The sequence below is a fragment of the Grampus griseus genome (genome assembly GCF_964374135.1).
Source record: "Grampus griseus genome assembly, chromosome: 2".
NCBI lineage: Eukaryota > Metazoa > Chordata > Mammalia > Artiodactyla > Delphinidae > Grampus > Grampus griseus.
Genome location: NC_139018.1, coordinates 31,242,039 through 31,265,791, shown reverse-complemented (window position 1 = coordinate 31,265,791; position 23,753 = coordinate 31,242,039). Strand labels below are relative to the sequence as shown.

General features: G+C 37.2%; 1 protein-coding gene across 8 annotated transcripts in view; it reads left to right on the top strand.

The window, feature by feature from the left end:
- The window catches only part of PCNX1 (pecanex 1), a 171,922-nt gene that overhangs the window by 19,385 nt on the left and 128,784 nt on the right, over nt 1–23,753 (top strand). For all 8 annotated transcript variants that reach the window (XR_014296294.1, XR_014296295.1, XR_014296296.1 and 5 more), the window contains exon 2: nt 11,663–11,871. Coding sequence is in view for 5 of the 8 variants with exons in the window: in XM_082647372.1 (XP_082503498.1) it covers nt 11,663–11,871 (209 nt within the window). In the remaining 3 variants the exon portion in view is untranslated. The remainder of the gene's footprint in view (nt 1–11,662; nt 11,872–23,753) is intronic.

Sequence of the window (23,753 nt, the reverse complement as noted above, 5' to 3'; positions counted from 1 at the left end):
AAAAGTGCTACTCCAGTGAACACGCGGATGACAAGAATGTGAAATAGCCTTATCGCTGATATGGAGAAAGCTCGAGTGGCCTGATGATCAAACCACCCACAGCAGTCCCTTTAGCCAAAGCCTCATCCAGAGCAAGGTCCTGACTCTCCAATTCTGTGAAGGCTGAGAGCGGTGAGGAAGCTGCAGAAGAAAAGTTTGGAGCTGGCAGAGGTTGGTTCATGAAGCTTGATGAAAGAAGCCATCTCCGTAACGTCAGAGTGCAAGGTAAAGCAACAGGTGCTAATGTGGAAGCTGCAAGTTATCCAGAAGATCCAGCTAAGATCATTAATTAAGGTGGATACACTAAACAACAGATTTTCAGTGTAGATGAGACAGCATTCTATTCGAAGAAGATGCCTCCTAGGACTTTCATAGCTAGAGAGAAGTCAGTGCCTGCCTTCAGAGCTTCAAAGGACAGGCTGATTCTTTCATTAGGGGCTGGTGCAGCTGGTGACTTTTTTTTTTTTTTTTTTTTTTTTTTTGCAGTATGCGGGCCTCTCACTGTTGTTGGCCAACAGGCACATGAAAAGATGCTCAAGGGCCTCTCCCGTTGCGGAGCACAGGCTCCGGATGCGCAGGCTCAGCGGCCATGGCTCACGGGCCCAGCTGCTCCACAGCATGTGGGATCCTCCCGGACCGGGGCACGAACCCGTGTCCCCTGCGTCGGCAGGCGGACTCTCAACCACTGCGCCACCAGGGAAGCCCCTGGTGACTTTTTAAGTTGAAGCCAATGCTCATTTACCATTCCAAAAATTCTAGGGCCCTTAAGAATTATGCTAAATCTACTCTGCCTGTGCTCTATTGGAAAAGCAAAGCCTGGGTGACAGCACATCCATTTACAACATGGTTTACTGTATATTTTATGTCTCAACAGTAGATCTCACTCTTGAGACCTACTGCTGAGAAAAGAAGATTCTTTTCAAAATATTACTGCTTATTGACAATGCACCTGGCCCCTCAAGAGCTCGGATGGAGATGTACAATGAAATTCTTTTTTTTTTTTTTATGTTTGCTAACACTATCCATTCTGCAGCCCACGGATCAAGAAGTAATTTTGGGCACTTCCTTGGTGACCCAGTGGCTAAGACTCTGTGCTCCCAATGCAGGGGGCCCGGGTTCAATCCCTGGTCATGGAATTAGATCCCACATGCTGCAATTAAGAGTTCACATGTTGCAACTAAAGATCCTGCATGCTGCAACTAAAGATCCCACATGCCGCAACTAAAGATCCCCCACACTGCAGTGAAGATCCCATGTGCCCCAACTAAGACCCGGCACAGCCAAATAAATAAATAAATATTTTTTTAAAAAAGGAGTAATTTCGACTTTCAAGTCTCATTATTTAAGAAATACATTTCTTGGGCTTCCCTGGTGGCGCGGTGGTTGAGAGTCCGCCTGCCGATGCAGGGGACACGGGTTCGTGCCCTGGTCCAGGAGGATCCCACATGCTGCGGAGCTGCTGGGCCTGTGAGCCATGGCCGCTGGGCCTGCGCGTCCGGAGCCTGTGCTCTGCAACAGGAGGGGCCACAACAGTGAGAGGCCCGCGTACCGCAAAAAAAAAAAAAAAAAGAGAAAGAAAAATACATTTCTTAAGGCCATAGTTGCCATAGATAGTGATTTCTCTGGATCTGGGCAAAGTAAATTGAAAAACTGGAAAGTATTCACCATTCTTGATGCCATTAAGAACACTCGTGATTCATGGAAGGGGCTCAAAATATTGAACATTAACAGGAATTTGGAAGAAGTTGATTCCAAACCTCATGGATGAGTTTGAGGGGTTCTGGACTTCATGGAGGAAGTAACTGCAGTTGTTGTGGAAATACTAAGAGAACTAGGATTAGAAGTAGAGCCTGAAGATGTGACTGAATTGCTGCCATCTCATGATAAGAAAAAAATTTCTTTTTTTGGCCACACCACGCAGCATGTGGGATCTTAGTTCCCCGACCAGGGATTGAACCCACGCCCCCTGCAGTGGAAGCATGGAGTTTTAACCACTGGACTGCCAGGGGAGTCCCTCATGATAAAATTTTAACAGATGAGGAGTTGCTTCTTAATGGGTGAGGAAAGAAAGTGGTTTGTTGAGATGGAAACTACTCCTGGTAAAGATGCTGTGAACATTGTTGAAATGACAAAGGATTTAGAATATTACAAAAACCTAATTGTTAAAGCAGTGGTAGGGTTTGAGAGGATTGACTTTAATTTTGAAAGATGTTCGAGTGTGGGTAAAATGCTATCAAACAGTGTTGCATGCTACAGAGAAATCATTCATGAAAGGAAGATTCAGTCCATGTGGCAACCTTCTTTGCTGTCTTATTTTAAGAAATGGCCACGCCCACCCCAGCCTTCGGCATCCACGACCCTGATCAGTCAGCAGCCATCAGCATGGAGGCAAAACCTCTACCAGCAAAAAGAGTGTGATTCACTGAAGGCTCAGATGATGTAGCATTTTTAGCACAGTATCTTTTAATTAAGATATGTTCCTTTTTTTAGACATAATGCTTGCACACTTAATAGACCACAGTATAGTGTAAATGTAACTTATATGCACTTGGAAACCAAAAAATTCATGTGACTCGCTTTATTGCGGTGGTCTGGATCCACACCCACGATATCTCAGAGGTATGCCTGTGTACGGCTAGATTCCCCGACTCCCCAACAATTATCCCTCAGCAAAGAAAGAATTACCATATTATCAGAGTCGTTACAAAGTCTTTTATATTACCTGCTGCTTGCTCAGTTACTTTTTTCACCCAGTTGCTTTTTTGTGTTTTCAACAACATGTTTTTTTTGTTAAAGTCCTAAAAAACTTAACATATCAATAGGTATAGTAACTATTACTAGGGTTATAACTTAATAATTTGCAAGTATTGAATGTCATAATAAATTATTAAAGGTAAAACAATGTTACTCAGTTATGGAGATAGGAATATGCATTTATGATGTGAATGGAAAAAGAACAGTTGTCCTAATGAAATGCAAATGGATATTTGTTATAAGCAGAATTTCCAGTAACAGCATCATGTACTTTTAAAAAGCCTTGTAACTTAAATGACATATACCAAAATGATGATGATGTGCTGTGTAAGCCCATGTTAAATAACTCATGTTGGCTTTTGTGACGAAGAAAGCTCTGTTGCTAAAGATATATGTAAATGAATTGAACAAAATTGTTTTATGAAATAGGGTAGAAATATAGTATATCTAAATATATTTTATAGAACATTTTAACTGTAAAGACATTGACTTTCACCAGAATTTACAGGTTCAGATTGTCTAAAAGCCTTTTCTTTCCTTGTTGGGAAAATTAAAAGTATAGGAAAATTCCTATAAAGTATAGGCGATAACTTTAGTCCATCAGTATACATCCTTGCTTTTATTTCTTAGGACTCTTATTCCCTCCCTTATTTTTCACATTTGTGCCCTGACTTCTCATTTATGTTTTATATATGCCTATCCCGCCTATCTTTAGCGCCTAACACATATTATTGGTGATGAGTTGTAGGTACTGTATTACTTTGGTCTCTTTGCATCTTGTTAATATGTATTTTTGAATGTTGCTTTCCTACAAAGAACATTCTACTGTAGATAAAAATGTAAATACAAATATATGTTTTAGAGTGACGTAAATATAAAATGCAAATATAAACAGAAAAATATCTAGTATTTTTAATGATTGTATTTGTATTAAAATAGTATGTAGATAAAATTCAAACTTCTGCAGAAATATGGATAGGCTCAAGTTCCAGTAGTCACTTGTAAACCAGTGCCTTTGTGGAAAATGTATTCTGAGTTTGTTCGAGGTTCTTAGCTGGCCTGCTGAAATCAGTTTGACTCCCTATGTAGTTGGAATTCTAGGAAGTTATATTTTGGGTTTTTTTTCCTGTGGGCAAGTATGCCTGAATCCTGACATTGGGAGTAGTTTCTTTTTCTTCTGCAGCCCGTCCTATGAAAGGAGGTATTTACCTGCAGTGCTTAATTGTCAACCCCCGAAGGGGGCTGTGACAAGGGCCGAATCCCTAGAGTTAGGGTTGTGACACAAGGGCTTTCCTAAGTCCTTTGGGGGCAGCCTACATACAAAAACCCTAAGGTTTAAAAACAGTCCTTTTCTTTCTGATGCAACCTCTTTCTTTACCCCTAATTAATAGTCATTGTCTACAATTTATGGGCAATATTTGGTTACTAAGACCTTCTCCCTCCCTTTTCTCCCAACATTCTCTCTGTTGGCCAGAAACGAAAGGGGATACAGATATGGAACTGAATTCTGCACTTTGCAGGAATTAGCTTATGCATTTATCTTTTTCTGTGACTAAGCCAGAAGGGATTTTCCATCAGGATGAGGAAGTACAGGTATTCCCACAGCTTCAGGTATACCAGTAGAAAAGCTAGAACCCAGAGCCAATTGGCTATCTTGGTATAGCTTTATGAAGACTCGTTCTTAATTCTTTGCCCGGTTGGCCATTTGTGCCCAGCAGAATAGCCATAGGCCTGATGCATTTGGGGGTAGACCCTTGTTATCGCTGTCTAGTTTTTCTTCTGAAAAAGTTTTAAGAAAAGTTATCCGGATATTATTGATGGATGGAATTTATAATTTAGGACAGGATTAGTATCTGTGGTTCCCTGTCCCATCCCCAGGGCATAAGGCATACTGCTTCAAATTCTTGTTTTCATTTACCAGATTTTTTTGGCTATAATTTTATTTTTACTTCCTTTTCTATTACATGTTGACAGAGCAGAGAGGACTTTAAAGCTAAGAAAAATTTAAGTTCAGTTTTTCTGTCTAAATATCTCAGTGATTGTTTATGTTGTAGCTTGGTAAAAGCACCAGCTACCTTGGTAGTTGGCAGCGGTTCAGTGATCCCAAACCACACGAGGAGAGACGCTTGACTTAAAAGGAATAATCTGAATGAATTTAGTGTTTTGAACTTGGAAGCAAAAGTGTTACTCAGTTTTTTCTTATAGCTGGATATCGAACTATGATTTATCGTAAGGCAGCAAAGAAAGGCCTCAGGGGAATGACAGTTGTATTTATTAATTACAAATTTATGGCTAAACATTTTGAGGAAAAATATCTAATTAAAGGAGATGTGTAGAAACGTGACCTTCTTGCTATCTATTTGTTTTGAAAGGCTGACCTAAATTTGTTTTTTCACTTCTACGATTCTGTTTTGTTTTTCTTTTCTTTTGGCTGTGCCACATGGCTTGTGGGATCTTAGCTCCCCAACTAGGCATTGAACGCAGGCCCCCAGCAGTGAGAGCACGGAGTCCTAACCAGGGAAGTCCCTTCTATGATTCTCTTAACAGTTAATCTACTGTTTTAGAGACAGTGAGGTTCAGTCTTCAGTGTTTGCGTCGGAAGTTTTCCTTCATAGTACAGAGAGACCCTCTGCCCCTCGTCCCTAGTTAGTTTCTTTTCATGAAACTTTGTCAAATAGTTTCTGAAAGCCATTGTTTTTCTCATTTTTCCAGTGATTTCTGTGGAACCAGTGGAATTTTCCATGATAATCCCAAACCAATGCTTTCTGTGTAAATTGATAGACTTTCTCACTGAAAGGGAAGAGCAATTACTGTCCTATGTTTGCTAGCAGTTACTTTGCTTCATAGTTGGATGAAACTGGGGATGTTGGAGATTATAGATTTGTACTTGGCATATATGAGGGGGAAGTGCTTGATGATCTTTTGTTTGGTGACGATATCTTACTGGTGAGAGAAGAAAATAAACTTTGATTTAGAGCAGGTATCAATAAACTACGGCCCATGTAGTTTTTGTATGGCCCATGAGCTAAGTAAGGATGGTTTTTACAGTTTCTAGTGGTTGGAAAAAATCAAAAGAAGAGTAATACTTTATGCTATGTAAAAATTAAATGAATTTCAAATTTCAGTGTCTACAAAGTGTCCATAGAGTTTTATTGGAAAACACCATGTTCATGTTCACGTTCATGTATGCTGCCTATAGCTGCTTTCAGACTACAACAGCAGTGTTGAGTGGTTATGATAGATCATATGACTTGCAGACTGTGAAATATTTTTTGTTTCAAACAGAAAAAGTCTGCCAACCCCTGATTTAGAGACAACTGGGTATCATGATGAAGAGCAAGGACTCTGGAGCCAAACTGCTCCTTAACGTCTCATTCTGAGACCTTGAGCAAGTTACTTACCTCTTTGTGCTTCAGTTTCTGAATTTGTAAAATGGGAAGAATGATAGTGCTGACTTCATGAGGTGATTGTGAGGGTTAAATGAGTTAATATACATAAAGCACTTAGAAACGTGCCTAGCACATGGTGTTCGCTAAGTGTTAGATGTTAGTTGATATCTAAGTATGTTAGTCGGCACTAAGTATTGTAACATGAACTGGAAAAGATGCAGTGAAATCAGTTCCAATTGAGAACAGCTACAAATATATTAAGGAAGGATACGCATTTGTTAACAGTATGCTTCAGATCTCGACTCAGTGGTGTAGAAAATAGAGAAAATTAAGAGTCCACCACAAAGCATAGACAGTGAACATAATGTCTTTACATTGCTGCACAACGAAATGAGCATTGTGTAAAAGATAGCTTTTCTGCCATGCAGTGTGCCTGCCATAGGGGAGAATTATTCACTTGAGTTTTGAAATGAAATGTAAGATGAATTTACTTCATGGCACTGTTAATTCCGGTATGACCATTTCTGTGATTCCAAGTGGCTTTCTCAAGAGTCCTATCAGAAATATATTTGGCGTCTTGAATAGCTCGAACCTATCACTCCTGGCTGAAATAACACAACTTTTTAACGTTCAGGATAAACTGTCAGAATTTAAGAAGTGGTGTAAATGGCTCAGTCTCCTAGCTTGTTTCTCAACATTTGACTTTCCTCACCGGAGAGAAAAGAGTGAAACATTCGTCCGTCTAACTTTTTAAATTGTAGTAAAAAACACGTAACATAAAATTTACCATTTTAACACAATTTTAAGTGTTCTATTCAGTAGTGTTAAGTATATTTACATTGTTGTGGAATTCATTTCCAGGACCTTTTCATTCTGCAAAACTGAAACTCTACACCCATTAAACAACAGCTCTGCACTCTCTCTCCCACCAGCCCGTGGCAGCCATCATTCTGCTTTCTATTTCTATGAATTTGACTACTTTAGATACCTCATATAAGTGGAATCATCCAGTATTTTGCCTTTTTGTTACTGGCTTATTTCACTTAGCATACTGTTCTCAAGGTTCATCCGTGCAGCAGCATGCGACAAGAGTTCATTCCTTTAGGGCTTCCCTGGTGGCGCAGTGGTTGAGAGTCCGCCTGCCGATGCAGGGGACACGGGTTCGTGCCCTGGTCCGGGAAGATCCCACATGCCGTGGAGCAGCTGGGTCCGTGAGCCAGGCCCGCTGAGCCTGTGCTCTGCAACGGGAGAGGCCACAACAGTGAGAGGCCCGTGTACTGCAAAAAAAGAAAAAAAAAAAAAGTTCATGCCTTTTAATGTTGAATAATGCATCATACATATAGACCACATTTTGTTTATCTATTCGTCCATTCATAGACACTGCTTTGCTTCCATCTCTTGGCTATTGTGCGTAATGCTGCTGTGTACATGAATGTCCAGATATCTTTTTGAGATCCTGCAGTTTATTCAAGATTCGATTTATTCTTTGGAATAAATACCCAGAAGTGGAATTGCTAGATCATATGGTAATTCTATTTTTAATATTTTTGAGGAACCACCATACTGTTTTCATAGAGGCTGCATCATTTTACTGTCCCACCAACAGCGTACAGAGGTTCCAATTTCTCCACACCGATGCCAACACTTGTTATTTTCTGTCCTTTTTTTTTTTTCTGGTTAATTGATAGTAGCCATCCTAATGGGTATGTGGTAATATTTAATTGTAGTTTTCATTTACATTTCTATTCATCCAACTTCTAAGAGGATTGATCTTATGTAAAGTATCTAACATAGTTCTTAGTAAGGAGGCTTACTACAATTTTGGGGGCTATGTTTGATCTGAATATCTAGAGCTCTCTGACAGCTGTTAACACTTCCTGCCATTCAGGGCTGTATAATTGAGAGTTAAGATTTTTTTTTAACTTCTTGCAAATAAGGTGACAAACGGCCTTGATGTGGAACTTGACCTATTGATAAGACATCCATTAATGAGAAGAATGTAGATCATGTCTTTGTAAAAGATGAAAGCTAATATACTCTTTTCCTAATATGAAAACCTTTTTATCGCTATTAAAATTTTAGCTCTCTTTTCTAACTATAAAAGAAATACATGCTTATTACCAAAAAATCAAGAAAATACAGTAAAACGTAAGTTTACATTTGGAATACAACACATATTGTATGTGTACAGTTAATGTTGCTGCCTGTAGCTGTAGTTTTTACTGTTACATTCCATTGGTAACTAGTCTGCTGTTTTCCATTTTCCTTTTGATTTTCAATTGAGGTTACCCCCCACCCCCAGTTTTTGGTAAAAGTCTTATGCTGCGAGTGTAAGAGTTTCTTTCATTTTTATGCTTATGAGAGAAATTGCTGGATCTTGGGTGATGTATCTATCAATTTATGTTTCTACTAGCAGTTTACAAGAGGTCTGGTTGTCCATACTTAATTTTGTCTGATTGCTTAATTTTTGTTCATTAAGATGGGTGTTAATGATACATTGTTGAGGTTTTACATTTTATTTTGCTCATTACTGATGAAGTTGAACATGTTTTCATGTTGTTTTTATTGGCTATTTATATTTTTCTGGGTAAGTTCTGTCTGTTGTCCTTTATTTTCATTGGTCTGCCTCTTTGTTATTGATTTTGAAGGAATTCTTTATATTTATTCTTTATATAATATACATATTATATATATATACACATACATATATAAATATATACATATTGCTATATACAGTGATACATGCTTTTAAAATAATTAATTTCATGGAAAGTCATTTTATTTTAAATACAGCAGTGTGTACATGTCAATCCCAAACTCCCAATCTATCCCTCCACCCCACTCTTCCCCCCTGGTAACCATAAATTCGTTTTCTAAGTCTGTGAGTTTGTTTCTGTTTTGTAAGTAAGTTCATTTGTATCTTTTTTTTTTAGATTCAGCATATAAGTGATATCATATGATATTTGTCTTTCTCTGTCTGACTTCACTTAGTATGATAATCTCCAGGTCCACCCATGTTGCTGCAAACGGTATTATTTCATTCTTTTAAACGGCTGAGTAATACTGTATATATGTACAATATTACTTGTATATATGTACCACATCTTTATCCATTCATCTGTCGATGGACATTTAGGTTGCTTCCATGTCTTGACTGTTGTAAACAGTGATGCAGTGAACATTGAGGTGCATGTATTTTTCTGAACTATGGTTTTCTTCAGATATATGCTAAGGAGTGGGATTGCTGGATCATACAGTAGCTCTGTTTTTAGTCTGGAAATGAGGGTGTTGAACTAAATGATCTCCAAGAATTCCAGTTCTTAAGTGAACATATCATATGGAAATCAGCATCATGCAGAACTTCTATAAATATTCTAAGCAGTGTATGTGTTTGTATGTATTTATGTGCATGTTTACTTTGAAATTTTTGTCAATTTGTGTGTGTGTGTTTCTGTTTGGAAAAAGTTTTTCAGGGAACTGTTTTTTTTTGCAATGAATGTTAGATTTATTAAAGCTATAAATTAACAGAATTTTAAACTCAACTCTTTACAAATTGAACACATTTTAACAATCATTTTTAAGAGATTCAGTTTTTTCATGTAGCTTAAGATCCCTTGAATTTAAATTGCATTTATAAATTTTAAGTAAATTATGTAAATTAACAAATCTTTGGAGTACTTAACTCTTCTAAACCTGATATTTATGGATTTTGTAAGATTTTAAATACATTTTATAAGCCTAGATCTGTTATTCAATGACATTTTAAATTGAAATCACCAGTGTAATTTTTTAGATACACCAATATGAAGGGCTTCTTAATCTAAGCATTTAAAAATACCAAATAGGACTTCTCTGGTGGTGCAGTGCTTAAGCATCCGCCTGCCAATTCAGGAGGCACAGTTTCGATCCCTGGTCTGGGAAGATCCTACATGTCGCAGAGCAGCTAAGCCCGTGTGCCGCAACTACTGAGCTTGTGCTCTAGAACCCGCGAACCACAACTACTGAAGTCTGTGCGCCTAGAGCCTGTGCTCCGCAACAAGAGAAGCCACCACAGTGAGAAGCCCATGCACCGCAATGAAGAGTAGCCCCCGCTCGCCGCAACTAGAGAAAGTTGCAGCGATGAAGACCCAACGCAGCCAAAAATAAATAAAATTAAAAAATAAAAATACCAAATATTTACCTGTTATGCCTGCACTCAACGCAAAAGTATTAAACTTTAGGCTTGATTTACTTTCTTTTCCCGCCTCCCAGTTCCAACCCACACTGTTTCCCTCTCTCTACCTCCCAAATAACTGTCTTATTTTTTAAACTTTTATCATATCTGTCTTTGAAACCTCCCTGGTTCATTAGAACCTTTTCAATTTCACCTTCTCAAGCGATTTGAGGATATCTTTCCAAGTAAATTTAGAGCCATGTTCTCAGATTACTGAGGTGGAACCTTATGAAAATATGTGAAATCTAGAGCTGTAAACACCTGGGATGATTTTTTTCTCATGAAAAGGGGCATAACTTGAGCCTAGTTTTATAGGCTTTGCTAACAGTGACTCTGAGTCATGCCTTCCAAGTGGGGTGTTCTCCAGCCTGCCAGCCCTGGACTCATGTCCACATCACTGAATTCTCAGGTATGATGGGTGTGCAGTCCCCATGCCCAGGATGCTTCTGACTTATTTCAATAAATCTATTTATTGCTTGATTCTATTCTGTATTCTTTTATTCGTTTTATTTGACAGGTTACAATTTTTCAGTATTTTAAGCATTTAAGTATTTTAAAATAAAACATTTGGATTTTGAATGTCCCCCATGTCTTATCTGGTTTTATAGTCATAGTTCTAAGGTTATTCTCATAAGTTTTAACTTGGGATTTTCTAGAACACAAAGTTTATATCCTAATAAAAAGTTACAGGGAGCACATAAACAGAGATTATGTGTATTTGGAGCACAACCCTGTCTTATTCACATACTATATAATGTGATACCTTAACTCTCTACTTGTATTATAAGGTTTTTGGCATGGACTTTGTAACAGTGCTGTCCAGTGGACATATATTGTAAGCCACATATGTAATTTAAAACTTTTCTAGTAGCTACATTAAAAATAAAAGTAACAGATGAAATTAACTTTAATAATATATTTTATTTAACCCAGTATAATCTAAATATATTTCAACATGTGATCAGTATAAAAATTGAGATATTTTGCATTCTTTTTTTCATACTGAATTTTCAAAATCCAGTGTTATTTTATTCTTAGTGCACATCTCAATTCAGGCTAACCACATTTCAAGCACTCAATAGCCACACGTAGCAAGTGGCTACTGTGTTGGGTGGTGCTGTCTTATACTTTTACAACTTAGTGCTAGGAACACAATTGTTGCTTTGTGTGAGAATGTGTGTGTTTATTATTTTAGTTACAGATTTCTCTCATTGAATAAAGTATAAGATATTTTAAAATTTCTATCTTTATTTTCTTTCTCTTTAAGGCCCTTCCTTCTTCCATGATTATAGTAGCAGTCTATTGTCCTGTGATAGCTGCTGTTTTCATTGTTCTGAAGATGGTCAACTATCGACTCCACAGAGCACTTGATGCTGGAGAGATTGTAGATAGGAACACAAATGATTTCACAGATCAGCGAGCCAGAGCTGAGCAAGGCAACTGTTCAACAAGGAGAAAAGACAGCAATGGCCCAAGGTAAGGAAACCCATGCCACTCAGTTTGTAACGATGTACAGTGATGCATGTGTACAATGATGTGATTATTGTGTCATGCCTGTTCTGTTTACCTGGTTTTAAGGCAGTGGTAGATCTTACCACTGTTGATACAGTGACAAGTGTGATTGTCACATTAGACCACAGCAAAGCTGACTGGCTATCTGGGGATAAATCAGTATCCTTGGCCTTGTTAATAAATAACATTTTAGAACAATAATAGTCATAATAGTGTAATAGTTATTCATACCAAAGGCCAAAACCAATGGAAAACAGGTTAAAGAAGTAATAAAACATGGCTTTATAAATCTAAACATTTATTTTTATACATATAAATAAAATGTGTATATATATCTTAAGCAAACTGTGATAATATTTTACTTGACATTTATAATCTACAGTTTTCATTTTATCCATTGTAAATTTTTTTCAATTTTATGTTCTTACCTTAGAAACTTAGCTGTTCCTTCCCTAGATCTTAGCATGACTGACTTCCTAGGTTTCAACTCTGTGTAGCTGTCACCCCTTCCTGGAGGCGTTCCTGGAGGCTGTCTCAGCTAAAATAGTCCCCTACTGCCCTCAGTCACATTCTATCCCATTACCTTGGCCTCACCCACTTTCTCTTTCTGACAGAGGGATTTATTTATCATAGTCAAAAGGTTATAGTGACTTTATAGAAATAATAGGTGTCCCTAATATAATTTTTAAACAGTTGCTATATGAGCACTTGACATTTTTAAGCTCATACAGTCCTCAAAAACAATTCTATGAGATGGTTGCTGTTATCATCCCTGATTTGCAGATGTGGAAAGTGAGGTGAGAAAGATCAAATAATCTAGGCTGTCAAGCTCTGGAGGCGAGGCCATGCTTTTAACCACTATGCCATGTTTCCAGTCAGTATAATATGAAATATTTCAGGTTCAAGATATAAATAATATCACTAAAAGTGGGTACTCAATGTCTATTAAGACAGGTAATGTTTCTGTATATTCTCCAGTGCACTGAAAACCTTCATCCTTTTTGTTACATTTTCCTCCATCTCTAACATGATTACCCTGTTTGTTCATTGAACAGATATTTTACCTTATAATAATTTTGTTAATAGCATAAATCACTATCTGAAATTATCTTCCTTAATCATTTGTTTGCATTTATAAGCTTTCTGAAGGCAGGGCCTTGTTTTTCTTACAAACTATTATATTCCCAGGTTCCAGAACAGTGTCTTGCACTGATAGGTACTCAGGAAATACTTTGAACTACTGAAAATACTATTTCTGTGATAGTATTTTTTTGTTTGTTTCTTTGTTTTTTTATACAGCAGGTTCTTATTAGTCATCAATTTTATACACATAAGTGTATACATGTCAATTCCAATGGCCCAGTTCAGCACACCACCATCCCCACCCGCCCTGTGGTTTTCCCCCCTTGGTGTCCATATGTTTGTTCTCTACAACTGTGTCTCAACTTCTGCCCTGCAAACCGGCTCATCTGTACCATTTTTATAGGTTACACATACATGCGTTAATATACAATATTTGTTTTTCTCTTTCTGACTTACTTTACTCTGTATGACAGTCTCTAGATCCATCCACGTGTCAACAGATGACTCAATTTCGTACCTTTTTATGGCTGAGTAATATTCCATTGTATATATGTACCACAACTTCTTTATCCATTCATCTGTCGATGGGCATTTAGCTTGCTTCCATGACCTGGCTATTGTAAATAGTGCTGCAATGAACATTGGGGTGCATGTGTCTTTTTGAATTATGGTTTTCTCTGGATATATGCCCAGTAGTGGGATTGCTGGATCACATGGTACTTCTATTCTTAGTTTTTTAAGGAACCTCCATACTGTTCTCCATAGTGGCTGTATCAATTTATATTCCCAGCAACAGTGTAAGAGGCTTCCTTCTTCTCCACACCCTCTCCAGCATTTGTTTGTAGATTTTCTGATGATGCCCATTCTAACTGGTGTGAGGTGATACCTCATTGTAGTTTTGATTTGCATTTCTCTAATAATTAGTGATGTTGAGCAGCTTTTCATGTGCCTCTTGGCCATCTGTATGTCTTCTTTGGAGAAGTGTCTATTTAGGTCTTCTGCCCATTTTTGGATTGGGTTGTTTGTTTCTTTAATATTGAGCTGCATGAGCTGTTTATATATTTTGGAGATTAATCCGTTGTCTGTTGATTCCTTTGCAAATATTTTCTCCCATTCTGAGGGTTGTCTTTTCGTCTTGTTTATGGTTTCCTTTGCTGTGCAAAAGCTTTGCAGTTTCATTAGGTCCGATTTGTTTATTTTTGTTTTTATTTCCATTACTCTAGGAGGTGGATCAAAAAAGATCTTGCTGTGATTTATGTCAAAGAGTGTTCTTCCTGTGTTTTCCTCTAAGAGTTTTATAGTGTCCGGTCTTTTACATTTAGGTCTCTAATCCATTTTGAGTTTATTTTTGTGTATGGTGTTAGGGAGTGTTCTAATTTCATTCTTTTACATGTAGCAGTCCAGTTTTCCCAGCACCACTTATTGAAGAGACTGTCTTTTCTCCATTGTATATCTTTGCCTCCTTTGTCACAGATTAGCTGACCATAGGTGTGTGGGTTTATCTCTGGGCTTTCTATCTTGTTCCATTGATCTATGTTTCTGTTTTTGTGCCAGTACCACATTGTCTCGATTACTGTATCTTTGTAATATAGTCTGAAGTCAGGGAGTCTGATTCCTCCAGCTCCGTTTTTTTCCCTCAAGACTGCTTTGGCTATTCGGGGTCTTTTGTGTCTCCATACAAATTTTAAGATGATTTGTTCTACTTCCGAAAAAAATGCCATTGGTAATTTGATAGCAATTGCATTGAATCTGTAGATTGCTTTGGGTAGTCTAGTCATTTTCACAATATTGGTTCTTCCAATCCAAAAACATGGTATATCTCTCCATCTGTTGGTATCATCTTTAATTTCTTTCATCAGTGTCTTATTGTTTTCTGCATACAGGTCTTTTGTCTCCCTAAGTAAGGAGACAAAAGACCTACCTAGAGAGACAAAAGGTAGGTAAAATACCTACAATTCCTAGGTATTTTATTATTTTTGTTGCAATGGTAAATGAGAGCGTTTCCTGAATTTCTCTTTCAGATTTTTCATCATTAGTGTATAGGAATGCAAGAGATTTCTGTGCATTAATTTTGTATCCTGCAACTTTACCAAATTCATTGATTAGCTCTAGTAGTTTTCTGGTGACATTTTTAGAACTCTCTGTGTATAGTATCATGTCATCTGCAAGTAGTGACAGTTTTACTTCTTCTTTTCCAATTTGTATTCCTTTTATTTCTTTTTCTTCTCTGATTGCCATGACTAGGACTTCCAAAACTTTGTTGAATAATAATGGTGAGAGTGGACATCCTTGTCTTGTTCCTGATCTTAGAGGAAATGCTTTCAATTTTTCACCATTGAGAATGATGTTTGCTGTGGGTTGTTTGTATATGGCCTTTGTTATGTTGAGGTAGGTTCCCTCTGTGCCCACTTTCTGGAGAGTTTTTATCATAAATGGGTGTTGAATTTTGTCAAAAGTTTTTTCTGCATCTATTGAGATGATCATATGGTTTTTATTCTTCAATTTGTTAATATGGTGTATCACATTGATTGATTTGCGTATATTGAAGAATCCTTGCATCCCTGGGATAAATCCCACTTGATCATGGTGAATGATCCTTTATATGTGTTGTTGGATTCCGTTTGCTAGTATTTTGTGTGGATTTTTGCATCTATGTTCATCAGTGATATTGGTCTGTAATTTTCTTTTTTTGTAGTATCTTTGTCTGGTTTTGGTATCAGGGCGATGGTGACCTCATAGAATGAGTTTGGGAGTGTTCCTTCCTCTGCAATTTTTTGAAGAGTTTGAGAAGGATGGGTGTTAGCTCTTCTCTAAATGTTTGATAGAATTCACCTGTGAAGCCATCTGGTCCTGGACTTCTGTTTGTTCGAAGATTTTTAATCACAGTTTCAATTTCATTACTTGTGATTGGTCTGTTCATATTTTCTATTTCTTCCTGGTTCCTTCTGGGAAGGTTACACCTTTCTAAGAATTTGTCCATTTCTTCCAGGTTGTCCATTTTATTGGCATAGAGTTGCTTGTAGTAGTCTCTTAGGATGCCTTGTATTTCTGTGGTGTCTGTTGTAACTTTTCCTTTTTTATTTCTAATTTTATTGATTTGAGTCCTCTCCCTCTTTTTCTTGATGACTTTGGCTAATGGTTTATCAGTTTTGTTTCTCTTCGCGAAGAACCAGCTTTTAGTTTTATTGATCTTTGCTATTGTTTTCTTTGTTTCTATTTCATTTATTTCTGCTCTGATCTTTATGATTTCTTTCCTTCTGCTAACTTTGGGTTTGGTTTGTCCTTCTTTCTCTAGTTCCTTTAGGTGTAAGGTTAGATTGTTTAGTTGAGATTTTTCTTGTTTCTTGAGGTAGGCTTGTATAGTCATAAACTTCCCTCTTAGAACTGCTTTTGCTACATCCCATAGGTTTTGGATCGTCATGTTTTCATTGTCATTTGTCTCTAGGTATTTTTTGATTTCCTCTTTGCTTTCCTCAGTGATCTCTTCGTTATTTAGTAGCGTATTGTTTAGCTTCCATGTGTTTGTGTGTTTTACGTTTTTTTCCCTGTAATTCATTTCTAATCTCATAGCATTATGGTCAGAAAAGATTCTTGATATGATTTCAATTTCCTTAAATTTACTGAGGCTTTATTTGTGACCTAAGATGTGATCTATCCTGGAGAATGTTCTGTGCACACTTGGGAAGAAAGTGTAATCTGCTGTTTTTGGATGGAATGTCCTATAAATATCAATTAAATCTATCTGGTGTATTGTGTCATTTAAAGCTTGTATTTCCTTATGAATTTTCTGTTTGGATGATCTGTCCATTGGTGTAAGTGAGGTGTTAAAGTCCCCCACTATTATTGTGTTACTGTCGATTTCCTCTTTTAGAGCTTTTAGCAGCTGCCTTTTGTATTGAGGTGCTCCTATGTTAGGTGCAAATATATTTATAATTGTTATATCTTCTTGGATTGATCCCTTGATCATTATGTAGTGTCCTTCCTGTCTCTTGTAACATTCTCTATTTTAAAGTCTATTTTATCTCATATGAGTATAGCTACTCCAGCTTTCTTTTGATTTTCATTTGCATGGAATATCTTTTTCCATCCCCTCACTTTCAGTCTGTATGTGTCCCTAGGTCTGTAGTGGGTCTCTTGTTTACAGCATATATATGGGTTTTGTTTTTGTATCCATTCAGCAAGCCTGTGTCTTTTGGTTGGAGCATTTAATCCTTTCATGTTTAAGGTAATTATCAATATGTATGTTCCTATGACCATTTTCTTAATTGTTTTGGGTTTGTTTTTGTAGGTCTTTTTCTTCTCTTGTGTTTCCCACTTAGAGAAGTTCCTTTAACATGTGTTGTAGAGCTGGTTTGGTGGTGCTGAATTCTCTTAGCTTTTGTTTGTGTGTAAAGCTTTTGATTTCTCCATCGAATCTGAATGGGATCCTTGCCTTGTAGAGTAATATTGGTTGTAGGTTCTTCCCTTTCATCACTTTAAGTATATCATGCCCCTCCCTTCTGGCTTGTAGAATTTCTGCTGAGAAATCAGCTGTTAACCTTACAGGAGTTCCCTTGTATGTTATTTGTCATTTTTCCCTTGCTGCTTTTAATAATTTTTCTTTGTCTTTAATTTTTGCCAATTTGATTACTATGTGTCTGGGCGTGTTTCTCCTTGGGTTTATCTTGTATGGAACTCGCTGTGCTTCCTGGACTTGGGTGGCTATTTCCTTTCCCATGTAAGGGAAGTTTTTGAGTATAATCTCTTCAAATATTTTCTCGGGTCCTTTCTCTCTCTCTTCTCCTTCTGGGATCCCTATAATGCTAATGTTGTTGTGTTTAATGTCGTCCCAGAGGTTTCTTGGGCTGTCTTAATTTCTTTTCATTCTTTTTTCTTTATTCTGTTCCGTAGCAGTGACATCCACCATTCTGTCTTCCAGGTCACTTATCCATTCTTCTCCCTCAGTTATTCTGCTATTGATTCCTTCTAGTGTAGTTTTCATTTCAGTTATTGTATTGTTCATCTCTGTTTGTTTGCTCTTTAATTCTTCTAGGTCTTTGTTAAACATTTCTTGCATCTTCCTGGTCTTTGCCTCCATTCTTTTTCTGAGGTCCTGGATCATCTTCACTATCATTCTGAATTCTTTTTCTGGAAGGTTGCCTATGTCCACTTCATTTTGTTGTTTATCTGGGGTTTTATCTTGTTCCTTCATCTGGTACATAGCCCTCTGCCTTTTCATCTTGTCTATCTCTCTGTGAATGTGGTTTTTGTTCCACATGCTGCAGGATTGTAGTTCTTCTTGCTTCTGCTGTCTGCCCTCTGGTGGATGAGGCTATATCTAACTCTGTGATAGTATTTTTAATGACTACACTGTATTCCATTTTGTGTGTATATAGTACCTTAATTTAGCTATCTTGTTTTTAGTTATTTCAATTATTTTCTAATTTAAATTTGTGTTAGATCACTGTGATGTTCAAAGTTTAAATGACTAAATTTTTTATCATGATTTAGCAGAAGTAGAATTACCGGAAAGCTACACCCATTTTAAAGTTTCTCAATATATATTGCCAAATTCTGAAGATTTTTACCTTTTCATTACTGTGATCAGCAGTTTGAGGGCTTCTTTTTTCGTACTTTTCACTACACTATTTAGTATTTTCACAAACTGGTAAATAATTCATTGTTTACTTTTTTCAGTTTTTGGATTACTAGTGAAATGGAGCTATTTTTCTTGTGCTGTTCCATTTGTATTTGTTATTTTGTGAATTGTATATTTTTCTGTTGGTGGTTAGTTTTTTACTATTGATTTGAAGAAGATATTTATGAAGGATATCATTTTGTGTCAAATACTTTTCCTCACTTTATGGCAGTTTATTTATATGCCACAATTAATTTTTCTGTGATGTGTTCCATTCTATGAAACTTTATTAGTTCTGTCTTGTTTTTTTTTTTTTTTTTTTTTGGTGGTACGTGGGCCTCTCACTGTTGTGGCCTCTCCCGTTGCGGAGCACAGGCTCTGGATGCGCAGGCTCAGCGGCCATGGCTCACGGGCCTAGCCGCTCCGCGGCATGTGGGATCCTCCCGGACGGGGGCACAAACCTGCGTCCCCTGCATCAGCAGGCGGACTCCCAACCACTGCGCCACCAGGGAAGCCCCACAGGGTATTTTCACGTTCAGTTTTACTAGGTAATACAAGCTGTTTGCCAAAACGATTGTACCAATTTATACTCTCACCGTTAGAATGTGAAAGTCCTTATTGTTTCATATCCTCAAGTCTTTGATTTTGGTAAGTTTTAACAGTTTGCCGTTTTAACAGTTAAGTGTTAGATGTGTCTCATTTTGACTTTAGTTAACCTTTCTGATTACTAATGAGGCTGAGCATCTTATCTCACATATATAGTCCATTTAAGTTTTCTGTTCTTTCCGGTGCCCATTCGTTTCTTTTTTATTTTTCTTTGGAGTTCTCTTTTTCTTATTGATTAAGAAAAATGAGTTTAAAAAAATATGTTCATTGTACTACTCCTTATTGGTTATGTACATTACAGACATCTTTTCCCAGTTTGTAGCTTGTCACTTTGCTTTTCTTAAGGTTTCTTATGATTATTATACATTCTTAAATTTAATACACAGTTTATCATTTTTTGGTAATTAACAATTTTGTGTTTTGTTTAAGAAATTATTCCTACACAAATATCAGAAGAATACTCTCAGGAAGATTGTCTTTTTAAAGTTTCATGTTTCTTTTGTTTTCACATTTCAGTTTTGTTGGAAATTATTATGATCTGTTGTAAGGTAGGGATTCAGGATTTGTTTTTTTTCTTTATAAATAACTGGTTTAATCAGTATTTGTTAAACAGAGTATCTTTTCCTTGGTGATTTGCAGTAGTCATTTTGTCATAAATTAAGTTTTCATACATGGTGGGTATGTTTCTGGGCTCTCTTCTGTTCCGTTGATCTAGTTTATGCCTGTGCAGTTACCACACTATCCTAAGTGCTTTATAACATGACTTTTGATACCTAGTGGGGCAAACCTTGTACCTTGTTCTTTTTCAGGAGTTAATTTGCTACTGTCAGCTCCTTGATTTTTTTTTTTAAATAAATTTACTTTATTTATTTATTTTTGTCTGCTTTGGATCTTCATTGCTGTGCGCAGCCTTTCTCTAGTTGTTGCGAGCGGGGACTCCTCTTCGTTGTGATGTGCAGGCTTCTCATTGCGGTGGCTTCTCTTGTTGTGGAGCATGGGCTCTAGGCCCACGGGCTTCAGTAATTGTGGCACGTCGGCTCTAGAGCTCAGGCTCAGTTGTGGCACATGGGCTTAGTTGCTCCACGACATGTGGGATCTTCCCAGACGAGGGCTCGGACCCGTGTCCCCTGCATTGGCAGGCCAATTCTTAACCACTGTGCCACCAGGGAAGCCCCTCCTTGATCTTTGATGTAAACTTCAGAGTCTACTGGGCAAAATCTACAAGAACTTAGGGTTTTTATTGGAATTACACTGGCTATGTAGATTCCTCTGCTGAGAATTGGTATCTTTACAATATTAAATCTCTCCATTTATTTAGTCTTCTTTAATGTCTTTCAGTAAAGATTTATCATTTCTCCATTAAACGGCTTTCATAGGGCTTCTCTGGTGGCGCAGTGGTTGAGAGTCCGCCTGCCGATGCAGGGGACGCGGGTTCCTGCCCCGGTCCAGGAAGATCCCACGTGCCGCGGAGCGGATGGGCCCATGAGCCATGGCCGCTGAGTCTGCGCGTCCGGACCCTTTGCTCCGTGACGGGAGAGGCCACAACAGTGAGAGGCCCGCGTACCGCAAAAAAAAAAAAAAAAAGGCTTTCATAGCTTTTATTAAATTTGACAAATTATTTTATAGTTTTTCTGCTATTATATGATTTTTTCTATTTACCTTTTGATTTTCTCCCTTTAAATGTAGCAGTTTACTTTGTATCCAGCAACCTTATTAAACTCCCTTATTAATGGTAAAACTTTGTAGGTTATTTCTTGATTTTCTGTAAATGATGACAGTTTTATTTCTTCCTTTCTAGACCTTATGCTTCTTGTTTAAATTTTCATTGGGTATAACTTCTCACATGTGGTTAAATTGAAATAGTATTGGTGTACATCCTTGTCTTTTTAGGAGTGCTTTTAAGTTTCACCATTAAATAAGGTCTTTGTTGTAGATTTTTGCTTTCGACATCTCCTTTCCCCCACTCTCCCACTTGTAAATCTCCGTTCTGAACAAAAATGAACAGGAAAACAGATACACTTACTTCCAGAGCCTTTCACTATGCTTGGTACACTAGAGCTGTCAATTGGTTGCATGAATGAATGAATATAGTAGGACCGACTACTTGTGCTTCTTGTTGTCATTGGCTGTGGTATAGCAGCTCAGAAATGCTTGTTCAATCTTTATCTTAGAGAAAGAGTCAAAGCCATTAATGTATGTGTTACATTTCTAACGTTTCATCAGAGGAAATTAGCACACTGAATTTTGGAATTTGAATACAATTATTTGGAGACAAACCATATTTTTTTTCCGTTTCTCATTCAGTGATGCTTACAATATTGTAAATTAAGGATCCATTTAAAATATACACAGGTGAATTTTAGGCTAAATTTTCTGAAGATTTATTCTGTTTAGGGAGTTTGCTTTTATCTATTCATAAAGGAATGTTTATGAATGTTCCTTTGAGGAACATCGTTGTGATCTAGATTAGATTTGTCAATTTAGTACTGTGCCGGTTCTGTGAAGTTCTAATTAAAGCCTGAGCAGTTTATGATACTGATAATCAACAAATTAATTTGTGAAGTCTCCTTTATAATTCAGATCAAACCTTTCTGCTTTTCTGCCTTTCCCTGTACCTGTTTTTATTTTTAAACAGATGAGGAAATTAAGGCATAAAGGTAGAGATTCCCTGAATTTGGTGTACTGCTTACTGCAGTAGGCCACTTTGCTTCTGTGAGAATTGTAAACTACTTACTTCCCAGGTATGTGCTGAAATTTCCATTCCTGAAAATCTGCAAGTCTTGCTAATAAAGAAAATTCTTACTCAGTCAATTTATATGTTAGGACACCAACAGCTGACTAAAAGTTCTGCTCCTGAATTTGTAGAGAAGAGAAAGGTACAGTAAGTTTGCAAGAGGGTATATTTTTTCTATAAAAGGAGCTGTTTGTTTTTTCCTTCATCTTTTTTTCTCCCTTAATACCTCCTTCCCACTCAATGTTGACCACTGAGCATTAGTTCTAGATTATTGTTTCTCCACTGGAGATGACCTTGCCCCCCAGGAGACATTTGGCAATATTTGGAGACATTTTTGGTTATCACAGGGAGAAATGCTACTGGTGTCTGGTGGGTAGAGGTCAGGGGTGCTGCTAACCATCCTAACAGTGCACAAGATGGTCTCCTACAGTCGAGAGTTATGTGGCCCAAAATGTCAGTAGTGCTGAGGTTAAGAAACCTTCCCTGGATAATGGTGTTTCTTTTGGTTTTGAACTGGAAAGAGAACTTTAATGCCTGCTTGTTAAAAGGCATTATTGGTGTCTTAGACTATAGCCTTTAGAGTTAGACCTGGTGTTCAAATCTTTTCTCAGTCCTTACTGGTTATGAGTACCTACATTCATGTGTGAAGGAGAAAAACCAGAAAGAGCAGATATGATAACACATTGTAGAGTGATGAGGAAGTATTATTTGTTTCCTCCCTTCCCACCTGAACTCCATATACCAATGACTTGGCTTATTTTGTTTACTCCTCTGAGACCTTAGGCAAGTTTTTACACCTTTCGGTTTTCAGTTTTTTCATCTGTAAAATGAGGATGATAGTATTTATATCATAGATTTTTAGGGGAATGTTTCATGAGAAAATGGAAATAAAGCACGCAACCCTATGACTGGAATGTATTAAGTATTTAGTAAATATTTGCTTTGTTATTAATAATAATTTTATGTTCCAATTATAATCATTTAGACTTGCTATCAGAAGTGATGTATAAAACTGGGTAAGATTGTCCATCAGCTGATGAATGAATAAACAAAATGTGTTCTATCCATACAATGGAATATTATTTGGCCATAGAAAGGTGTAAAGCACTGATACATGCTACAACATTGATGAACCTTGAAAACATTGTGCTAAGTGAAAGAAGTCAGTTACAGAAGACCACATATTATGTGATTCCATTTATATGAAAAAACAAATCCAGAATAGGCAAATTTATAGAGACAGAAAGTAGATCAGTGGTTGCTTAGGGCTGGGGGAGGAGGGGTGGGAAGGGTAACAGCTAAATGGGTTTGCTTTTGAGATGATAAAAAGGTTTAAAAATCAACTGTGGTGATGGATGCACAACTTTATGAATGTACTAAAAATCATTGAATCGCACAGTTTCAGTGCATGAATTGTAAGGTATGTGAATTACATATCACTAAAGCTGATGCGTATAAACTTTATCCTTTCTGTGACATAGAACATTTTATTCCTTGGTCTTCACCTTGGCCTCCATCTTCTGATTTCTTTACAATCTTAATTAGAGAATGCATTCCAATGGAGTTAACAGTATTGCTGGTTATTACTCATCACTAGTTCAGTGGGTGACGGCTGCCTGTATATACACACTTGAGATTTTGCCAAATAAGAAAAATATTTCTCATTCTGATCTAGATAGCCGTGTGACTTAACACCAAATGGCCAACAAATTTGGTCATACTCCACTTTTCTCACACAGGGACATTTGTATGCGGACTTGGCCATCATGTTTGTAACTGAGTTCCATTATGTTTTATTTTTATAAA